Source organism: Cricetulus griseus (assembly GCF_003668045.3).
Source record: "Cricetulus griseus strain 17A/GY chromosome 1 unlocalized genomic scaffold, alternate assembly CriGri-PICRH-1.0 chr1_1, whole genome shotgun sequence".
Lineage (NCBI taxonomy): Eukaryota > Metazoa > Chordata > Mammalia > Rodentia > Cricetidae > Cricetulus > Cricetulus griseus.
This window is the reverse complement of record NW_023276807.1, coordinates 132,160,890-132,184,059: the sequence shown is the minus strand read 5'-3', so window position 1 is coordinate 132,184,059 and position 23,170 is coordinate 132,160,890. Positions and strand designations below refer to the sequence as shown.

Sequence of the window (23,170 nt, the reverse complement as noted above, 5' to 3'; positions counted from 1 at the left end):
AATTATCATGTTAAGTAATCTGGAGAGACAGAAATCTTCTCTTAGAATCTTTTATTTTTATTAAGTGTGTGCATGTATGTGTGTCTGGCTGTGGGTGCAGTGCCTGCAGAGGCCAGAAGCCAGTCATGGGTAGTTGTGAGCTATCTAAATATGGGTCCTCTGCAACAGCAGTACACAACTGCTGATCCATTTCTCCTCCTTAGAGTAAGAAACCTCACTCTCTGCTCTGAAGTCTGTAAGTCTTAATGAATAATGGATATAAATACCAATTCCAGACGTGTGATTTTGTAATGTTTCTCTTACACTTCCTAATGTACTGTCTGCCTTGGCATACAGGGTTTTAGCAAAATAGCTGATACTGCTTAAATTAGAGTTAGAGATAAGGCCTATCAATAACTATCTTCCATGTTAAAATGAGAATCATATTTTCCATTTAGCCTGTGGTAACCCAAGTGAGATACTGATCTGAAATCTATCTTGGGCTGGCATTCCTTTCAGTAGAATCTTAGGAGGAAAACCATTCATGAATAATTTACTAAATTCAATTGCTCCAATTCATCATGATTTGTTAAAAGATACCAAAGTGAATCTACTTTATGTGATTGATTATCATTTTCAGGAACATATTTTAATAAAGTCTCAGTGCTGGAATGGCTTCAAGCAAACTGTTCTACTCAGTTGCAGACTGACATTGTAAGATGGTTTGGGAACACACAGCAAGAGCCAAGAGTTATCAAAACTAGGCTGGGGCTGTAGCTTGGTAGTGAAATGTTTGCCTGGCATGAGTGAGACCTGGGGTTCAACTCCCATCACTGTGAAACCCTCCGCCTGTTTACCCCACTTGTCATTTTAATCCTTAATAAACACTTTGCACAATGGGAAACAAAGCAAAATGCCTATTGATGGCTTTTTATCATTATTTTTTCAAAGTAAAATAGACCAAATGTCCAACTATAGAAAGTTATAACTCAATAACTATTAAGCAGGCAGTATGAATTTGGAGGAAGATCACATAGTTGCATGCAAAGATATTTAATATATAATGTTAGGTGAGAGTCTTGAGAGGTAACTATGTAATTCTGATCATTTAACAATACGGTATGGCATCATGGCACACACCTGCAATCCCAGCTCTGAGGAGCATGAGGCAGGAGGACTATGAATTTGAGACCAGCCTGGGTATAAATATGGTATATTGGCTAAGCAACACATTTGCACATCACTAATGTGATGTGGGATGTCCTTCTGAATGCTGTGAATATGTGTTGCTTTTATTGGTTGATGAATAAAGCTGATTTGACCAATGGCCAGGCAGAATAGAGCCAGGCAGGAAATACAAAGATACAGAAAGAAAGAAGGCGGAGTCAAGGAGATGCCATGTAGCCACAGGAAAAGCAAGATGTGAGGTAACAAGTCATGAGCCTCGTGATAAAATATAAACTAATAGAAATGGGTTAATTTAATTGTGAGAGATAGTCAGTAATATGCCTGGGCCATTGGTCAAACAATTATAATTAATATTAAGCCTCTGAGTGTTTATTCCAGAACTGGTGGATGGGAGACAAACCTCCATTTACACTAATGTTGTTCTACTTTCCAAAGGTATCAGCTGCATTTCATCAGTAAGAGGAGGTTACTTGATGAACTGTTACTGTATCTATTTCAGAGAAAAGCCCTTTTCACTCTAGTATAATTTATATTACCCCAAAATTGAGCTTTTCAATAGATTATACAATACTATTGGAGCAAGTCTAAACACAAAGTTCTTTTGAAAATCATGGGTTAGCTTTAAAGTAGCTATTCTTCTATAGTAGTTATTAGAACAATTCAATGACTTTTTTAAAAATAAATTTTTCTAGACTGAAAAATCACATCAGAATTGTAAAATTAAGTTCGTGTTTGCTTCATAAAAACTCTAACGGCATTAAGTAGTTGTAATGATCAACTAATCTAGAATGTTCTTTTCAGAAGCTAAATGGAATGTTCCCGGTCATGTTCACTGGCAATGGAGGAACAGAAAAGAAGCTGTGAGGATTCAGGCATTATGCTGGCCTGCCCCCGGTCACCTAGCGGAATGCACTCAGGCAGTAGCCTGGTCAGCCCAGGTTCTATGGCTGCTAAGTCACTATGTAGTCTGCACACAGGTGCAAAAGACCCTTTAAAAAAAAAAAAAAACAACTCCACCCACTCTTCTCCCTTCTCTTCTGGCCTCTCTCTCTGAAGAGGCAGCTCTGTCTGTCCCACTTTGTCTCTGTGTCTCTCTAGCCCTTTCCCTTTCCTTCACTTATTTCCTCCCCCTCAATAAAACTCTCCATATAAGCCACGTCTGCAGGTCTCTGTTTTCCCTCCACCCACGCTGTGGTCCCATCTGCTGCGGGACTGCCCTAGTCCTTCACCCATCGCGTTCACTTCACTCCGTATTCTAACAGAAGCTTCCAGACTCCGGCATCCGAAGGAGCTTGTACCCACTCTTGCCCATGCTTATGCAGGATATCTGAGCAAGCCCTGTACATCACCATGTACCAACAGAATTCACCCACCCAGCACTAGGCTTGTCTCATACTTACAATCTGTTTTATGAAACAAGCAGACATCATGCTACCAGACACTTGCTAGAGTTGCCCTTTCCCCCTTCAGAATCGTTTTTCAAGCAAATGAAATTACTGAGAGATTTATTTAAACTGCAGATTGAATTTTGCTTTACATTCTTATTCAGTTCCCATAGCAACATTCAAATCAGACAATCTGCCTCTAAATTACTTTATTGTTATTAGAGTTCCATCGCGTTTCTCTATTGAAACTAAGTAATGTCAAGTAATGACCTTGACATAAAAAAATCTGCTGCAACTAATTGGCTATGAAAATAGCTCTAAAAGCATCCAGCTAATTCCAATTGAATTTGCATCTAAACCTTAAAGCAGCAATCATGCCTGTACTGTAAACAACGGGAGTGACCTAAATGCATACAAATGTTTTCACATGTATAAAAGTCCTTCATCAGAAAGAGACCCTGGGCCTGGAGAGGTGGCTCAGGGGAAAAGGCGCTTGCCAATAAGCCTGACCACCTGACTTTGACCCTTGGACCCACATGATGGAAGGAGAGAACTGACTCCTGCAATTCGTCCTCTGATCCCTACATGTGTACTTGCTCACACCTAAATATATGTAATAAAAATATAACATTAACAAAAAGAGATATTAAATTATAAACTTATTCAGAAGAAAACAAACCTAAATCTACTTTATTTACTTACACTTATCCGATTCCAGAAGGTGTTCAAAACTGCAGATATAAAATTAAAATTAAAAATGAGGGGTTGGAGCGATGACTCAGCAGTTAAGAGCACTGGCTGCTCTTCCAGAGGACCCAGGTCCAATTCCTAGTACCCTCATGACAGCTTACAATTGTCTGTAACTCCAGTTCCAGGAAATCCAATTTCTGACCTTCACAGAACCAGGGATGCAAGTGATGCATAGACACCCATGTAGGCAATACAGTCATATATATTAGAAAAAGAAATGGGAATCCGCAAAGAAGTGTGGTGAATTGGGTAGATTCAAAAGACTTAAAAGCTCACACTGCATATTGCTGTGCTGTTGTGCAGTGTTTTCACCAAATGCCCCATGACAATCATAAAGAGGACTCCCTCCTTGGAAGGGATGACACTAGAGAGGAAAAGGTTTTGTATGTGTGCTTCTGTTCAGAGAAATCTTTATAGCTTTTTCAAAACTGCTAAAGCACCTTGACTCTCTTCCAATGCAAACCAACTGAACTGTAGTGTGGAAGATGGAGGAGGCAGACCAATAACAGTTCTTCAATCTAGATAGTTATGTATTTTAATAACTAAACTGATGTACACGAATGCTCATATTCTTTCTTACCTTAAAGCTGCCCTAGTTGAAGCATTTAAGGCAACACACTTTAGTGACGGCCCTTGTGTCAAAATGCACCATTCTTTAAAAACCCATCTCCCCCTCCCTTCCTGTTCCCTTCGACTGTTCCTGTTCGAAACTGGAGGCTGGTCCTAACAAGACACTGTCCATATGCCCTAGTCCCTTTCTACCCTACAGCAATCCGTTTTATTATCTCACAGGCTGCTGAATCAGAACCTCCTCTGATTTATTCTGAACACATAATTCATTGCACTTAATAAGAGTATTATTCTACACAGTGCAAGCACTTCTTGTGTGTAACCAGAGGCATCTGAAATAGGAGGTCTCCCATTCATCTTTTTATTGTTCATCTTAGTACCAAACAGTACAACCACTGCCACCAGATTCCACCAGTGATAGATCAGAAATTCACCCACATGCGGCAGTAGAATGTTTAGGAAATGCTGCTCTTAAAAGCATCACACCTGCCATTAGAATTGTCCATCAGGAGACATCCTGCTTGTTTCCCTTTTCCAACTTAATACTACATCATGAACTTGAACCTCAAAACTTGTGGCAAAACCACATGAAACCAGCAACATGTAGATACGATTTTGAAGGTAAGAAATGGGGGCAAGGAGGACATAACTTTCTGATTTTCAAAAAATACATACCATAGTATAATTGTGGGCCACTTTATGCAAATCAGTGCAGCCTTGGGCATCAGCAAAAGAACGAATTCCAAGGCAATTGGATGGGTGGAGCTGTTTCATTAGAAATTTACAACATGCTTCCACAACCTGGGAAAGCTGGAGAAGGCATGCTGTAGACAGCAGGCACTCGATGTTATCTTCTTTTAGTTCCAGCCGGCCTTAATAGAAGGAAATTCCATTATTGAGGGAACTTCATGAATCTTGTTTTCATACAATGACTGTTGTTGACAACAGGATTTCTAAATAAAAAGCTCATTACACACATTACAGACCCAGAAGGCTTAAGATTCCAAAAGGAAAAAAAAATTAAATGTGAGTAATTTTATCCCTTTGTGACCTCTACTTGAAAAAGAATGGCAGCTGGCATGGTGGTGCACGCCTTTAATCCCAGCACTCTGGAGGCAGAGGCGGGTGGATCTCTGTGAGTTCGAGGACAGCCTGGTCTACAAGTTACACAGAGAAACCGTGTGTTGAAAAACCAAAACAAAACCAACAAACCAACCAAATAAAACCAAAATAACAACAAAAAAGGAAGAATGGCTTATTTTCAGAATTTTTAAATGTTACATTAATTAGTAACTAATATCTAGGATTATGTAACTCTAAAATTTTAAATGAAAAAAATTGACTATATTACATAACTCACAGAGAGAGAGAGAAAAAGGGAGATAGTGTGTGTGTGTGTGTGTGTGTGTGTGTGTGTGTGTGTGTGTGTGTGTGTACTGGTGTGTAGAGGAGGGCATTAAGCACCTTGTTTTACCATTCTTTGCTTGATTTCTGAGACAGGTTATCTCACTGAACATGACACTCACAGTTTTTTTACCTTGGCAGGCTAGCTAGCAATATCCTTGCCTCTACCCTCCAGCACTGGGGTTACAGATACCTACACCCTTATTGAGTTTTTATGTGGGTGCTGGGGATGTGAACTTCAGGTCTTCATGTTTGCAAAACAACTGCTCTTATCCACTGAGTTATTTTCCCAAACCCAACTCATGTTATTTTTATATAAAATTTTTATGCCTGTGGTCTCCATAGTCACCTACTACACTCACATGTACACACGCATACACACACAATTAAAGAAATCTTTTAAAACGTATTCACAAGCTTCATCCTGATGATCATTTTAAAGGTTTTTAACAGAGACTTTTAACCCATACAGAATAGCATCAGAGGTAGTGATGACCACAGCAGAATTAACTGAACTACAGATTGCCTTATTCAAAGCAGAAATCTGAAATCTAGGAGAAGAAAGAGGACCAGGAACTGTTCAAGGCCATCCTTGGCTACATAGTCAGCTTGGATATTCTATGAGACCCTTTTTGGAAACAAAAACAGGAGAAAAGGAAAATAAATCAAATCTGAAATCAAATTACATAGCATAAATCTAGGTTTCAGTTTATTTTCCGACTTGTTACCTGTGTATGCGTACTGAATTAAGGACCACAACGAATTCGGCTCTACACCTTCCATCTTTATTTCTTCTTGCCTTGCCTCCCTGACATCATTAGTAAACATAGCAGCGAAATAATCTGAGACGGAGGAGAGCACCAGTCTGAGGATACATTAGAAAAGCAATCAATGAGCACATTAAAGCTGGGTCTTCATTAATAAATGCATTCTCTTCCTTTTTCATTTGGCACTCACAGGAGTCCATGGTACTGGGAAATGCAACCTACATTTGACAAAACTCTTTTATGCTCTACTTTCTTCTTTTGAATAATAAATTACCATTACAGGAAATCTCCTACTGAGGTAAACAATTTTACTATGCAAACACCATCTTATGACATTTTTTAAAGCTGTAAGTACTTGGTATTAAGTTGACTAGGTATAGGGAAAGAAAAATGTAAAGATTATCTTCTTTTTGTCAGTCTTGAAAATAACCTAAACCATTTGGGACAGAAGTGAACACGTAGAAAATGGTGTTAGCAAATTTTACGATATTTCAAACTTTTAATCCTTCTGCTCTTTTGTCACTGTCTGGTATAGTTAATAAAAAGGTGGTAAGTACTACAGGTTAAAAAGTAGGCCAAAGATAGATGGTGTCAAAGACCTGTTGCTTAAAATTATTATTATTGAGGGAGATGAAGACTTTAGTTCTGGAGGTGTCTGGGATAGCAATGGCAGAGAAGGAGCAGTCAGCCCTGAAGGCCCCGGCAGAAGGAACTCACAGTAGGGTACAAGTACCCATGAGGGCTCTGTGAGGCTCCTGCCCACTGAGCAAGGAGACTGGGAAGTACCAGAGGGGCAATGGCAAGCAGGTTGCACAGGTCACCAAAATGTACTTTGGCTTTGAACTCAGTGACCTGGGGAGTTGCTGAAAGCTTTTCAGTGCAGGGAGGAAGGAGCAGAGAGCCCGTGGGGTCATCTGTGTGAGTGGTGGTGTCAGCACATGCCTTGCCTGAGCTGATGAGCTCAGTTTCAGAGCTACTATGAGATAGATGCCTTTGGGAAATTCATGTTGAGATCTCTTCTCTAAGAAGCCATGTTTGTAACACAGGCTTTCCGTCACAGGAATTTGCCGGTAAATGTATGCTAACTGACAGCTATAGATCCAAGCTCCTTCTTTCTAAGGGTTTTATTTCCACTTTGAAGGATTTTACAAAAAATTTTGGACAATGTTAATTATTGTTAATTATCATAGTGTCGATTAACGATGAATAACTGAACTGATTAACAATGAGTAACTGATTGTAAGAGAGACATACATGGTCCCCTGGAGAAGGGGAAAGGGTCAAGATCCCCTGAGCAAATTGGGAGCATGGGAAGAGGGGGGAGGAAGCTAGGAGAATGAGAAGGGGAGAAGAGGAGGTTTGCAGAGGATATGAGGGGGCAGAAAGTTTGAGTCAGGGGCAGAATAGAAGATAACAAGAATGGAGATACCATAATAGAGGGAGACATTTTAGGTTTACAGAGAAATCAGGCACTAGGGAAATGTCTGGAGATCTACAAAGATGGCACCAGCTAACAATCAAAGCAACAGAGGAGAGGCTACCTTAAATGCCCTTCCCGGATAATGAGATTGATGACTGACTTATATGTCACCAGATAGCCCTCATCCAGCAGCTGATGGAAGTAGAAGCAGACACCCACAACTAATCACTGAACTGAACTGGAATCCAGATGCAGAGAAGGACGAGTGAAGAGCAAAGGGGTCCAGATCAGGTTGGTGAAACCCACAGAAACAGATGACCTAGACATTGGGAACTCTTGCTCCCCAGACCAGCATGGGACTGATCCAGATCCCAGGAACATGGGTTTCTGTGAGGAAACCAAGGAAATCTACAGCACCTCCTGTAGTTGTTCAGTACTTATCCCTAGCATAGGTGTGGACTTTGGGAGCCCATTCCACACAGAGGAATACTCCCTGAGCCAAGACACACAGGGGTGGGCCTGGGCCCTATCCCAAAGGATACGATAGACTCTTATGACACCCTATGGAAGGCCTCACCATCCAGGGGAAGCAGAAAGGATATGTGATAGGTAGGGTTTTAGTTGTTGTTGTTGTTGGTGGGGTGGTAGGGGAGGATGGGAGGGGCAAGGGAACTGGGATTGTCATGTAAAACAATCTTGTTTATAATTCAAATAAAAAAAATCTGCCCCCCAAAAAGAAAAAAAATATCAGAAGAAAATGAATTGCTTTTCTTTCTTAAACACTTTTCCTTCTTTTTACCTTAAGAAATATGTCATTTGTGTTAAAGGATTCCCATCATCACTATAATTTTTCATAGAGGTCAGCAAACAAAATTAGGGAATGCATGGATGTTTTAAAAGTTGCTAAGGGGAGGAGTGTCCCCAAATGGTACACGTTCAGCATGCAGTCCACAGCATTATAAAAAGAAAAGAAAAACTATAAAGATTTTGTGAACTCTATTCTGTGAGATGTTTTGCTTTTGGCTATCCACAAACTCTAATTTCCATTAAGTTTATTTGAAGCATTTAATGAGCATTTAATGTGCAGGGAAACTGTTTACTGTAGCTGATATCTACAGCAAACACTATTGACAGATGTGAGGCTAATGCCTGTGTTTCTACAAAAGAAAACAGGGGCATTTGGGTCTGGGAATCTTGCATGTGGTGCCCTTTGTAGACACTCTATGAGTTGGATCCCCTCCCTGAAGCCTAAGGGCTAACTGGGGTACGACATCTCACCACCTGTAATAAGTTACCTCAGGAATATTTCACATGGACAGAAATTACAAAACAATTACCTGTGAGCTGGAATCCTACGATCGCCAGCGACTAAAATGACATCGCACAGTTGCTTATGTCTTAAGTAGTTTTCCATTTTTTTAAATGTTTGCTCTGCATGGTTAAGGGCTTGAAAGAATTCATCTGATGAACATGGCTCCATAGTATGGCAGGATGACAGTGTCTGACTGCTATTGGAAGTCCTGAGAAAAAGAAAACACACATTTTAAACAATCACCATGTCATGAAAGTTTTTTTCCCCACTCAGACCCTTTAAAACTTTCACATGCAATATAAGAAACCATGCCTCCATTCAGTATTAGAGGATAACTACTCACTGTCTTAAAGTCTTTTTTTTTTTTTTTTTTTTTTTTTTTCTGTATAGGGTCCAACAGTATAATCCAGGCTCACCCCAAACTCTAGCCATCTTTGTCTCAGTGTACCAAGTCTGGGGTTACAGGCATAGTACGGCTTGCTACTTTTGTGTTTCAAAATCAATGCTGCTTGGTTATGTGTGTCTTGTAAACACAAGAATGAAGGTGCTACCAACAGCTATAGCTATGCATATTCTTTTTTTTTTTTTTTTTGGTTTTTTGAGACAGGGTTTCTCTGTATTGCTTTGGAGCCTGTCCTGGATCTCACTCTGTAGACGGGGCTGGCTTCAAACTCAGAGATCCGCCTGCCTCTGTCTCCCGAGTGCCGGGATTAAAGGCATGCGCCACCAACGCCCGGCTGGCAGTAATTTTTTTTTAAAGATTTATTTATTTAATATGTATACAGTATTCTGTCTGTATACAAGAGGAAAGCACTAGATCTCATTATAGATGACTGTGAGCCACCATGTGGGTCCTGGGAATTGAACTCAGGACCTCTGGAAGAGCAGCCAGCCAGTGCTCTTAACCTCTAAGCTATCTCTCCAGCCCCCAACTATGCATATTCTTTGTATTGCAATTTTTTAGTTCTCTCCAGTAAACCCTGGGACTTTGCTGAAAAAGAGCCAAGCTATATTCATACTTATGGATGTTATCTCCTAATATATTTAATGGTGTCATTATTATTTTGTTTGAGAAACAAATTATCCTTTACTTAAAAATGGGTTATTTTCATAGGTTATCTATGAAATACACAGTCATAAAAACAGCATTGCAAATAATTCTCTCAAAAACTCAGATAACCAATAGCATACACTTAAAAAGCCAGATTAGTTTAAAGTAACTTGAAGGCTGGAATCCAGGGCATATGTGCTGGAATGGACCACCTAGTTGTCTAGGACCATTTGAGTCAGCCAATACCCAGGTAGCATTTAACTTAGTTCTTATTTCCCAGCAGCTCTGTGGAATGCTTTGTTGAATTATGCTTCAGCATATTGGAAGAAAATTTTCTTAATATAACTAATAACCTTATCAAAAAATCAGATCTTTTACTTCTTAAAGTAAGATCATCTGAGATCAAGGAAATTAGTAAGTTCCTTGCTAACAGTTAAGAGTTTGCTCATGCTTGTGGAGACTGCTGTTTGACAAGGGCCCTTTCCTCCTGAGAGGCAGCTAGATGGCATTTCCTGCCTGTCTTACACATAGGTGTGCTCTGAGTGGGGGCAATTCATGCACTAGTATCTTAAGAGTGGGAGAAAAAATGCAGAATCTCCTTTTTGTAAGGCACAAATTCTCCCTAAAACAAAGTAAAGGAAGTCCTTCTTTCCTAGGGCTCTGATGTTGGTGTAAGGACTCAGGCATTATGCTGGCCTGCCTCTGTCACCCGGCAGAATGCACTCAGGCAGTACCCTGGTCAGTCTAGGGTTCCATGATTTCCTAGTCTGCACGCAGGTGCAAAGGACCTTTAAAAGAAAGATCTCTGGCTACTTATGCTCTCTTTTCTTTCCCCTCTCGCAGTTCCTCTGGGGCTTTTCCTGTCTTCCTCTTCTCTTCTGTCCTCTCTCTGTGTCTCTGTGTCTCTTTACCTCTTTTCTGTTTCCTTCTCCCTCCCTCCCCTTTATAAGCTGTCTGCCTGGCATGTTAGTGTCATCGTCCCCGTGTTCCCCCCCTCCCCCGTCACCCTCACTTGCCATGGAATCCGCCAAGGTCTCCCAGGCAAGGTCCCCACAAGCTTTATCATAACAGTCCTATTTCTTGTGTTTCACCTTAAATTAGCAGTAATGACTAACCAATGAGTAAGCTGAAAGATTTGAATCATCATCCAGTCAAAAACATTAAGCAATATTCAACTTTAAAAAGAACACTCATCGTTTAATACTTAGTTATTGTAGTCTAACTCTGGTATTGAAAGAAACCCAATTCAATAGGAGACCACCTCATTTCCTGTCAGGAATTTTCAGGGAACGTTGGTTCAGATCCCCAGACAAATCCAACATCTTGGGGCTCACTCACACTCGGGGCATCTCACTTGGTCTGAGATGAGACCCACACAAAAGCCATGAGGTGCTCCTAATATTTCCATGGCTGAGGACCACTGGTGTACACTTTAGTTAGGGGGTGATGTATTAGAAAGCTGAGTGTATGATGGACCTACAGTTCAAGACACTGATTTGCAAAATGGAATCTTTGCTTTCAATATATAGAAACTCAATTTCCTAGAATAAAATATTTAAATGAACTAGTAGAACTTAAATGGAATATTTGTTATCTTAAAAATGAATATATAGGCAAAATATTTTAACTATTTTTATATTTTAGTTATTTATTTTATGTATATCTACGTGTGTGTGCCTGGATGTATGTTAGTGTACCATACATACCATAGTGTGCACAGGTCAGAAAAGGGTTCTAGATCCCCCTGAAACTGGTCTTATAGACAATTGTGAGCTGCTATATGGGTGCTGTGAACCAAACCCAAATTCTCTGTAAGAAAAAACTGCTGAGTCACTTCTCCTGCCCCAACACTGTACACATAAGCACTAACTAGAATGCCTTATGCTTTTAAAATGACACTAAATCAAACTTCTTTATTTGCCATCAAGTCTTCAGCTGTTGCCACCTTAGTGAACATTATTTCAGTGTGGCAATCACAGGTTCCTGGAGACAGAAACCATGTCCACTGCTTCAAATGAAGAGAGGAATGAAATGCATGCCTCTGGTTTGTGGTCCATGGAGAAGTATAGCTATGTTCACAAAGTGGGCTTGAATGGCAAGACGCACAGCTCCTCAACAGACTTAAGGTTGCACAACTCCCCAGAAAGTCTTGCTTTAAAGGCAGTTGGGACTTCCTAATACAATTCTAACAAGTACTTTCTTAAAACTACTACATAAAATTTTTTCACAACTAAAAAAACCCTATTCTGTCATTTAATTCAAATATCTTATCTTGCAGATGAGAAAATTTGAGGTCCCAAATGGTTACCATGACCAGCCAAGGGCACACAGGACAGCCAGTGACAGACACTGTATCAGAAGTGTTCAGAGCCAGTCAAATTGTCCAGAAAAGAATGGGAAACCCTGCTTAGCTACACTAAGTCCAACGACTACAGCATCAGTCAAGGACTAGAGGTTTGATGGGAGAATGAAGATTCACTGAGGGCAGGCACCAGAATTAAGGATTTCAAAAAAATGCACGCCCACATGACAGCTGGGAAGCTAGGAATGGGAAAGCTACAGATTCCGAGGTTCCCACGACATGGAGACAGCATCCTGTCCACGGCTTTACGGAACTGACAATGTGAGCATTTCCTGACTGTCTTTAGTTTTGAGGGCTGAGTTGGAGAGTAATGGAGAGCATTTTAGGAAGCTTCTAGAGTTGTTACCCAGTACAATAGTAACTGGCCATTTTGAATCCATTTCAATAAAAAAAAACCACAATGTTTTAATTTAATAAAATAAAAATTCAATTTTTTAGTAGTTGGAGTAGTCACACTTTAAATAAGTATCCAATACAGCCCCATGGGACTAGTGGCTATCAAACCAGATGCCACCTTAACACATGAAAACACATGTAGCGTTTTCATCAATGCATGGAGTCCTATTGCATAGTCCTGATCCAAAATCCTACAGACTTGGCTCGACTGCTATTCAGTCTCTATCTCTGTCTCTGTCTCTATCTCTACCTATTACTGAGGATATTATTTTATTTCTCTAAGCCTTACCTTCTTTACCACCATCAAAATAGGAGTAATACACAGTATTTTCTTGTATTTAGATGATTCCTTGTAGAGGATTATGAAATGAAGCAATTAATGCATAGTCTACGCAGGGTAAATACACAATCAGGGTAAGTCACTGGTGGGAGAGGTCACTTTACAGTGGGCAATGAAAGACCTGCCATCTCAACCTTTTGTCTACATGATGCTGTGTGTCTGGTTGTCTTTTAAAAGATGATCCCCATTATTACCAATTTGTGTAACTTAATTTCATACTTGCTCTTTACAATGGTCTTTAGTAAACCAAGCAGGCATCCTAACTCACAATAGAAACATCTGGGAACAGGTCATTTGTGGAGCATTTAAAATACACGTATCTCTGTTCTGTTTGATTATGATGACAGAGGAACTTTGTCTAGCATCTCTGCTTAGTTCTATTAAGGATAACAGAACTAAGTTCTGCTAAGTTCTGTTATCCTGTAGGATATTATAAGATGGTAAGTCATATTTCAAAGAACTGCATGAGATTATTCAAATCATCTGTGGGAGACCTTCACTGCAACGAGCTACACACTGATGAATATTTCCTGGTTATAGAAATGCTTAACTTTTTAGTCTATGTCACTGAACTAGGAAATGAATTTAAGTCAGAAAATGGATGAACACACACACACAAAAGAGGAAAGAACCAGAAAGGTGTGAATCACCAACTGTTTACCTCGTAATTTCCAAGGTGTGGCACTGTGCCATCAAGACACCAAGGGGATGCTTAGAAAGGACCCGTAGTGAAAGGGTCTGGAATTCGACTCAAGTTTTATAAGACGGTAAATACCTAACTGGCAACATGGCCCAGCACCTGTGATTCTCCAGGTTTCACAGGTTCCTGCCTTCGTATATACACACAATATGTGCATGACACATCTCTCCACAACCCCCTCCTCTTGGACAGGATCTTACCATGTAGCCATGGATGGCCTGGAATTCATTATGTAGACCAGGCTGAACTAAAAAATGGAGACTGTCATTCTCTGCACCCACCCCCACCCCCAGTAATAGGATGAAAGGTATGTGCCATCATGTCTGGTACAGTAGATTTTTAGAATGAAGTCATATTTTTATTGAAGTTTTAAAAATTAACTTACAAGAGTTATACTTGACTTTGAGTAGGTAAAAAGCTGCTTTCAAGTGTGATTAGTTTGCCAGGCTCTCTCTCTGTATAAGTGATTGATGCTTGGCACCTGCCTAATAGTATGTGACATCTAGGGTCTATGCCTTTGCAAAGGTGTAACTAATGGACAGTGAATCTTTTAGCATCTTTTGCAAATACTCATAATCACGAGTATAAAATAAAATGCTAATTTATTAGTGTAGGTTATCAGTCTTTAATTTTTTCTATGATACTGTTCACCATACTTAAAAAATGCCCTAAATATATTTAATAATTTATAAGGGATGTAGAGATAGCATCATACAATTTTTATTTATAAACTACAGACAAAAGCCAGGAGTGGTGGTGCAAGCCTATAATTCCAGCATCTAAGAGGTAGAGGGAAGACTGGTAGTTCAATGCCAGCCTTGGCTACATGAAACCCTACCTCAAATATCTAAAACAAAAATAGAGATATAAAATATAAATAGAGATTGAGGTAGATAATTGTGACTGCAAATGAGCATCATACGCATTCCCAGGCAGAAAATGATTGCTGCTGGAACACAGAGAGAGAGAAGAGCCACTGGATATTCTCAAAGGCAACAAATAGGGGAAGTTTGCAGGGAAGTGAGGAAGAGGAGGCAGCGCTGTCCACCTTGAAGAGTGCTCCCTTCTCCCATCCAAGTACTAACTAGGCCTGACCCTGCTTAGCTTCGGAGATAGGAGCATTCAGGGTGGTATGGCCATCTAAGGACAAGGCAGTTGTATAAAGAGATGTATCAAGAGCTCAAGAATTATCTTTAAGGACTGGAATTGCAGTTCAGTGGCAGAGCATGTGCTCAGCAAGGGTGAGGCCCGGGGTTCGATCCTCAGCACCCCTCAGCCTTTTCTTTGGTCTTTCCCTCAGATGAGAATGGAGAGGGTTTCTGAGTAAGCTTTGAGAATACTGAAAGGATATCCCCTACATTGTGGAGAAAGATATGCCTCCACACAGAGGCCTCTGAATGAACCTGTGAGGCAGGTCTATCTGCCCTTGGCTGCTGGTCTACCTGTCACCTGTGCTTCTGAAATTCTTTGACAAATCATTTCAGTCTATGACCTATTAGTATACTCATTCCTAAAGTTCCATAACCAAATTATGTGGTTATGGGTCAATGTGTGTTGTGTGTGTGTGCCAATGTTTTCATGGCTGGTTCTAAAGCCTTAAAACCTCACTGTCCATCTTCAGATTAATACAAGTAAAATAACACCTGATCAGTGTGGATCACGCATGGGTTCTTTCCCTTTAAAAGCCTGGAGCTTAAAAGGCCAATTGTAGTTGGGAATAGTGGGTATATGCTTGTAATCTCCACACGGGAGGCTAAGGCAGGAGGATTGAGTTCAAGGCCAATCTGAACGAGATATTAAGATGCCATCTTAATATGGGGCTGGAGAAATAGCTCAGCAGATAAGTGTACTTACTGCTCTTGCAGAAGACCCAGGTTCAATTCCCAGCACCCATGTGGCAGCTCATAACTGTCTGTGACACCAGTTCCAGGTGATTTGATGCCCTCTTCTGATTTCCTGCAGGCTCTTGCACACATTGGTACATATATATGCCCTTAGGCACAGGTTATAGTTAGGAACATATATTTATATAAAGATACATATATGCATACAATAACAACTAATGAAAAAATAGGCCATGAAATTGAGGGAGAGCAAGGAGGGATACATGGGAGGGTTTGGAGGGAGGAAAGGGAAGGAGAAAATGCTGTAATTATATTAATCTCAAAAAAGGAATAAAGAAATAAATATATATTTTAAAAGATATTATATTTAGAAAGGTGATGGGGATGCATAAGGAGTCTAGGATATCCAGAGTTGAAACACAGGGTTGAGTTCTAGGGGTTCTGGTGTCCTCTTCTGGCCTCTGTGGGTACCAGGCACACATATGGTGCACATACACACATGCAGGCAAATACTCATTCACATAAAATAAAATAAAAAAATAAATCTTTAAAGATAGCACTGTGAAAACCCAATGGGTTAACATATTGAAGGGCTCAGAACAGTCCCTCGTGGTTAAGTGACACTGAGGGAACTTTAGCTATGATTTTTTTTTTAAAAAAAGAATTTAAATTGCAATAATATTTTGTGTAAAATTGACTTTAAAAGTTTAAATATCCAGAATGTTAAGCTTTATAAATAAAATTTAGTTTCTTTACTTAATAGGTGTCAAAAATTACCTAATTTTACAGTAAGTCAAAAGTCATTTGTACTATGATCACATGGTAGTAGCTATGGTCACCTTGCTGACTCTGGTAAGAACCAGTCTGGAAGTAAGATCTTAGAAATCTATCTCACATAGAAATGAAAATTCTGTTTTTAAAGTATGAAACTCCTCATGCTACATTAAAACAAAACAAAGTTTCTATTTCAGTACTAAAGCTGACCCCCACAGAGAAAGTACAACTAGGCTATAGAGCCAATATGAAAGCTAAAAGGTGAGAAATATTTAAATGGTTTAGAGTAATGGCAGAGAAAGTGGTCAATACTGGAGCAGACCTTTCAGCCAGAACATGGCTGACAAAGCACATCCCTTGCATCAGAGACTTGCAGCCATTGCTTTCAGCAGTCCCCATTCATCATGGATATTAGGATTCTGATTATGCAAAACCACTCAGCTGTCCTTCCCCATCCTAAAAACCCAAAAGTTCTATTTAAGTTCTGCTATCTCTATTGATGACTGTTCAAAGAAGAAATTACCATGTTACATGTGCATCCTCATTGTATCTTTAATAGTCTCAGATATCAACATACAATATGCTCAGAAGGTTTCCTAGTTCACCATTTGCAAATATATATAAAAAAATAATTGCTCCAAATCACGTAGAAGAATCTGATAAAGATCACTGCAACTTCTTTGACAAGAGTAGCAATGGGCTTTGATTTGCTTATAGTAGAACAACCACTTTGAGAACTTTGGTCATTTAAAAAGCTGAAGGCAACATGTGTATCCCAGTGACAAAGGTTAAAGACTCAACCAGAGGACTGACAGAAGGCATAAAAATGGGATACATTTAATCTAGAAGAACATGCAGATGTGAAGCACAAAGCACATTCTAAACTCTAGACCTTTTTTATAATAAGATTGAAATGTTAAACAAGTAAGAATATGTATCTGCTCTTACATGTCCCCCAAGATCTAAAAATCAGACATATTCTTTTATTACATTTTATTGTATAGGTATTATATTTTTTTAAGGTTAGGTCTCTGAAGATGTGAACTGTCTACCTCCATCTTTCACTCTGTTCTTGATTAGCATTTTATTTTTATATTGTTATAAATAAAAAGATCAATTTAAAATTCTTAAAGAATATACAATAACTATCTCTGGGTCAAAACAAATATCTTTTCTTTTATAACTAACTCTTCACCCAAATAATTCAATGTGCATACAAAAAAGAGGATGAAATTTTAGTATTCATTGATTACATAAACTACCTGTGATGTATGGAAGTATATGTAAATTTTCCCAATATTACACATGTGCATAAATCGTATGCTCACATAATTTCCCTGGGTAGTAGGTAGATAGATGTTAACAGTTTTATAACCTAATCTGGTAAAGAAATGAATGTTTTGTGTTTAAAATTGTTTAAATATTAGTAATATAGTGACCTTTCAAATTGAACAATCATTTACTTTCACACAAAAATTGGGTAAAAATCATAAAATTAAAAATCTGGTGTTTTCTTTATGGCAACAAGTTCCCCCCCAAATATAATAGAATCACGTTTGTTCAGTTAATCTCAATATTAAAATTATTCATGGAGCTTCTTCCCTTAGGATAAAGCCAAGTCATGAACTAATCAAAAATTTTAAATTAAATACACTATTTACCTAAGTAAGGACTTCCCTCTCTCCATTATACGGACAATTACAGACAATTGGTCTATGCTTTTATCCTCTCACAGGTCAGAATCCCATGCTCTGAGGGTTAGAGGAGAAGGTGGCAATTATTCCCAAGCATGAGACACTTGAATATATGAGTGCATTTGATCTCAATTCCTCAGAATGCCTACACTGACAACAACCAACTAAGAGATTATAATAATCAAGACCTGCAAAGACATTTTAAAGGAAAAAAGTAATCAATGCCAGTGAGAAGCTATTTGTGCCTTTAAATATTTTAGAGTGAAGATGAATCAGATAGACAACTTTAACTTGTTACATGGCATATTAAACTGATCAAGAAAATCCATCTCAAAGATAAGAAGGATTCAAGAAGAATAAAATCATCAATTTATCAATTATTTTAATTGTATTTCTTCTAACTCATTCCCTTATCCCTTATCTCTGTTTTTGTCAGTTGGCCACATCAAACACTGACACTCCCCCCCCCATATTCCCTTAAACTTTCCTAAAAGATGATCTTTCCTTTCCTTAAACAGCATGGATTTCAGGGAAAAGTGAGGGCAATGGGAATTAGTAGGTGTTAGCTTTGAAAGGGACATGTTACTTAGTATTAGTATTCTCTGTCTTAGTCCAGAGAGCAGCAACACATATAGGACAAAGAGAAATAACCACAGAAAAATAGTATTGACAACTAAAATGGTGTCAAAACTGATAACTACGATGTATGTCTCTGTATAAAACCTTTCATTTTCATCCAATTAAAAATGACTCCATAATCTATTATAACCCAAAATATCACAAAGATTTATACCGTAGAAATGTCATACAGTTTTACTATAATGTAGAAGGCAGATGAAAAAAGCCAGGTAACGATGTCTAAAACTGCTGCCACACATTACTTTCAAAGCAGAGCCCAGACCTACACATGAAACGCAAGGTGTTTCAAAATGAAAGCTATGTGTTGTCTTTAAATTTCACAGAATTAATGTTGAGACATTTTCCAAATCCTAGCAAAACATCCACGTCCTTACCAAGAAGCTATTCATGTAGACTGTACACAGGAAGCAGGTGTACATACAGTTACAGAGCTTAGCCAGTAAATATTCAATTATTCTCAAATAACAGAGAATATACCCCACACCCCACCTCTGACGGTAAGAAAATAATCAACCTGCTCGAGCTGGAATCAGATTCATTTTCCTCTTCACTAGTGCCATCATCCACTTCTGGTCTATCCAGCCAATGTGCACCAGCACAGTCTTCTGCGGTAAACTCAAATGCAGGGACTTCAGAGGTCGATGCCATTGGCCAAGAAGGTGAATTCTGAAAATCCAGTTGGCTGGACCTTCGGTAACCAATTGAAGCCAAAGGCAATTGTAGGTTACATGGATCTAAAAACTTTCTCCCACCGTTTGCTCCGGTCTGTCCTCGGTTCCAAAATTCTCCTTGCTGGCTGTCAACTGAAGAATTAGATGATGCTTGATGGCCAAACCACCTCCATCTGATTTTCAAAATCTGTTTCACATCAAACTCTTTACGAGAACCAGACATCCTCAGAGAAACCAAGTGATCGTCTAGGCAACGGGCAAAAAGCACGGCACACAGATTTGTGCATCCAACCAAGACAAGAGAAGTCTATTTCCCGCTGGATACAACAAACAGCTCCAAAGGAAAATAAATCGTTCATATATATATCTACATTTACTTTCATCCCAGTATATCAGACTATAAAGAACAAAGGATAATGAATAAAGATGAACCGCGGCGGTGGAACATTCCGTTCAATCAGAGCAAACTCCGATCCACCTATCCTGAAGCAGCCACAGCACTTTCTCAGCTCCCCTTTCCCATACAGACCCTTGCTCTAGCAAACACTGACGGCATTCATTAAAGTCCTTTCAAATGCAGAACACCACCCCCTTTTCTAAACCACAAATGACAGAGACTGAGAGCACTATCCCGCTGCAGAATTGCAGCCTCCACTGCTCTGTGTATTAACTCTTTTTTTGCTGAAACAAGAACGGTATCCCAGTGTTTTCCTTTGTACTTCAAAACCACGTTACCACCAGTAGTTCCTGCTTTTAGATCATGTTCCTAGGTGAGATATCACAAAAGAAGTTCCTTAAAACGAATTTTAAGAGAGCTGAGTTTAAGGATTCTTGAGCTGCATTGGGTGGGGATGAGGAGGAGAGAGTCCAAGGTGGGGCTCTGGACCACTTTTCTCTTCTGTCTCTTCCCTTCAGAAGAAATGTACAGTGACATCGTAGGTAGAAGTTCATTTGAACAAAGGGTAATGAGAAAAAATAGAAGAAAAAGTTTGAAAACTACAAAGGACCGAAATTTGTCAACTCTTACTCTTTTTGAAAGAAATACCCTGACACCAATACCGCTGTCTAATTGAAACAAGGCTGCATTCATTCATTTTAACACTGAGATTCACTATTTGGAAAAGGCAAAGTGAAGCTCAAGAAGGCCATCTGGGAGATGTCCTTGGATGCAGGCGTGCCCTGGACAGCGCTCTCTGTGGTTAACAAGACAAAGCAGTGGTGTGGACATGGTCACCAGAAATTGATAAGGAAAAAAGTCAAAATTTAAAATACTAAGTAGGACGATAGCAGATAGTAGATAGTTCTTCCTTCTCCTTACTTTTCAAGATCTTTGGCATTTCTAAGCTTAGCCTGCTTATAAGTCTGCCTATAAGTCTGGCTTTATTTATCATATTACAAGCTCTGATTTCATGATTCCAATAGTTTATACACCTTCTGCACTTCTGAAATTTTCTTTGAATATTCTACTTTATAAAATCTCATATTCCTTTCTTTTAGATTTATTATTCTCCTTGTCTCCTAATCTTCCTTTCATATTCTCTTTAAAAACCCACTTCCTGCTCTAGGCTAGCTCTTTCAGACCTCCCCTTCTTTTTACCATTCTTTTCTTCAGCTCTTCCAGCTACCCCTACTCCAGGGGGAGGAAAGGCTGGTTAGGGAACAAACTGAGAGGTTGCCTCATGAGAGCAGAGAATAGTGGCTTGGTGGGAAAACAAGCAGATTTCATGTGAGTCGGTGGGTGTGGACTTTGAGCTGACAAAGGCTGTTTGGGTCAATTGGGAACTAGACACCCTTTATACCACCAGTTTAGAGGAACAGAAGGGAAGCAGTGGCTCTCCTGACAAACAGAAATTGGGATCACAAGATTTCTGAGGAATGCTGAGGCTGGGATTTGGTTAGAGTCTGGCCTGGGTTGAGCCTGACTGTCACCTTAGAACATAATCAACAGCAGTGTCATTTAGAGGGTCTACTATGTGACCCAATACCTGGTACTTTAGTTCATACAATATATTAATGTTTATATTTTCATTTCCTGAAAAATTTCTGTTGTGTTTCAAATATTTTATTTCTATAAGGTCATGTTCTTTTTAGAGTGTTAAATATAAATTAAAGATTTGTATCTTTAATCATTTTAAGCCTATTTTATAGTCCAATTTACTAATTATTTTGTCTTCTTTCCTCATTTTCATAGAAACACTGTGTGATTTGGACAAAAAATATTTGTTCAGATATCTTTTGCATTTGTTTCTGTTATATGCCTCACTTTGGTTATGATTTTATTTGCAATTTATAAATTATCAATACACAATCAAAGAATTTGCATACCAACACAATAAAATACCTTAGAAAAAACCAAAAAAATTAAAATAAATAAAAAATAAAATACTAAGTAGGTGCTCTGAATATTCTACTAGGCATGGTAAGACAGAAATACACACATACCGACATTTCACCTCCAAAATGAGTAAATACAGGTACTGAAGCACATAAAAATATTTGATTGGTTAAAAATATAAAACTCTATAAATGCAGAACAGGATTTAAGTTTTCAGGGAGCTCAGTACTGATTCCCTATCAAATACTTTAACACACAGCTGTACTGACACTGGCTGACCCAAAGACAAAAGCCTGCTTTGGAGGCATAAAAATACTGTGAGGACTGCATCTCACATAGCCCCTAAGAATAAAAACTGTTCAGAAAAACAGGGTAGGAAGCCTGAGAAGTCACATCCAGTCTGCAATGAGCACTGGGGGGAAACCTCCAAATCAGTTCCAGTGGCCTCTGAGTAGGAGTGGTTTAGGCTGAATGATGCTGGGTCTACATACGCTGACACTCTTGAAAACACGAAGTAAGTATACTGACAAGGAGGGGTTCAGCCAGCCAGCCATACCTAGTTAACAGTAAGACCTGGAAAGAAAGTTAGATGAATCAATGAGACAAAATGCCCTGAGCACAAAGTCAAGGTGATATTAAGTAGACTGTTGAAGAGAGTGAAGTTTTGGAAAGTTAGTTTGCTGGTAGTAGACAGCAAGCATTAGGCAGTGAAATGACACCCTTGTGTCTGCCCTCACCTATGTCAGACAACTTCCTAGCAGTCCTCCACTAACTCCGCTCTATCTAAATTCATTGCTAGCTACAGCTCTGGCACACTACTCCATCAGTCAGTCTATATGATGTTATGACGTCACTCCCTCCTTTACAGTGCTGTTTGGGTTCCGATTTCCCTGGCTTTAAAACCCTACTCCTCTCTCAAGGTCAAACATCTTGGTCATTGCCACCCTTATAAACAATTCCTCCATCACTCTGGGCTTACAGTTCCTAATGGTGGTATCAAATCTCCTCCCCGACAAAAGTTTCTGCACACTGGCGAAGTGGCTTTCAGTGACTGGGATGACCAGGGAGTGCTATCGCCTTGAGAGGGCAGGTGCCAAAGATGACAACATCTTGCAAAGCACACCGTACTCCGATACAATGGAAAATAATGACGAAATTGCACAAATGACCTTACCGTCTTCCTCTTCATTCAAAAAGAAACTGTCAATTACTTCTATGTGCAAAGCATGCAAAACAACAACGAAAAACCCTAACATCTTAGAGCTTTGAAAGATGTGTTTACACCTATATGCTGACAAAGGAAAGGATCATGAAATATCACAAAGAGGATAATTTATGTGTCGTGTGTGTGTGTGTGTGTGTGTGTGTGTGTGTGTGTGTGTGTGTGTGTGTGTGTGTGCAGGCCAGAGCCAGGCATCAGGTGTCTATCTCTATCAAGCTCGGCATTATTGCCTAAAGACAGGGTCTCTCATTGACCCAGAAGGAGGCTGTTTTGGCTAGCTGGCTGGCCAGTGAGCTCTTGGGATTTGTGCCCCTCCTACTGCTCAGTGCCAAAGTTGCAGGTATGAATAGCCATGCTCAGCTTTTTA

General features: G+C 39.4%; 1 protein-coding gene across 5 annotated transcripts in view; it reads right to left on the bottom strand.

The window, feature by feature from the left end:
* The window catches only part of LOC118237588 (kelch-like protein 5), a 68,955-nt gene that overhangs the window by 22,144 nt on the left and 23,641 nt on the right, over positions 1-23,170 (bottom strand). For 2 of the 5 annotated variants that reach the window (XM_027390739.2, XM_027390742.2), the window contains exons 1-4: positions 19,090-19,484; positions 8,801-8,983; positions 6,005-6,141; positions 4,548-4,744 (exon numbers count right to left, since the gene is read on the bottom strand). In XM_027390739.2, the coding sequence (XP_027246540.1) occupies positions 4,548-4,744; positions 6,005-6,141; positions 8,801-8,983; positions 19,090-19,469 (897 nt within the window). In that variant the 5' untranslated portion in view covers positions 19,470-19,484. Of the gene's footprint in view, positions 1-4,547; positions 4,745-6,004; positions 6,142-8,800; positions 8,984-15,478; positions 15,618-19,089; positions 19,485-23,170 lie in introns of those variants that run through there. The other 3 variants (XM_035452265.1, XM_027390738.2, XM_027390741.2) reach the window with 3 other exon arrangements.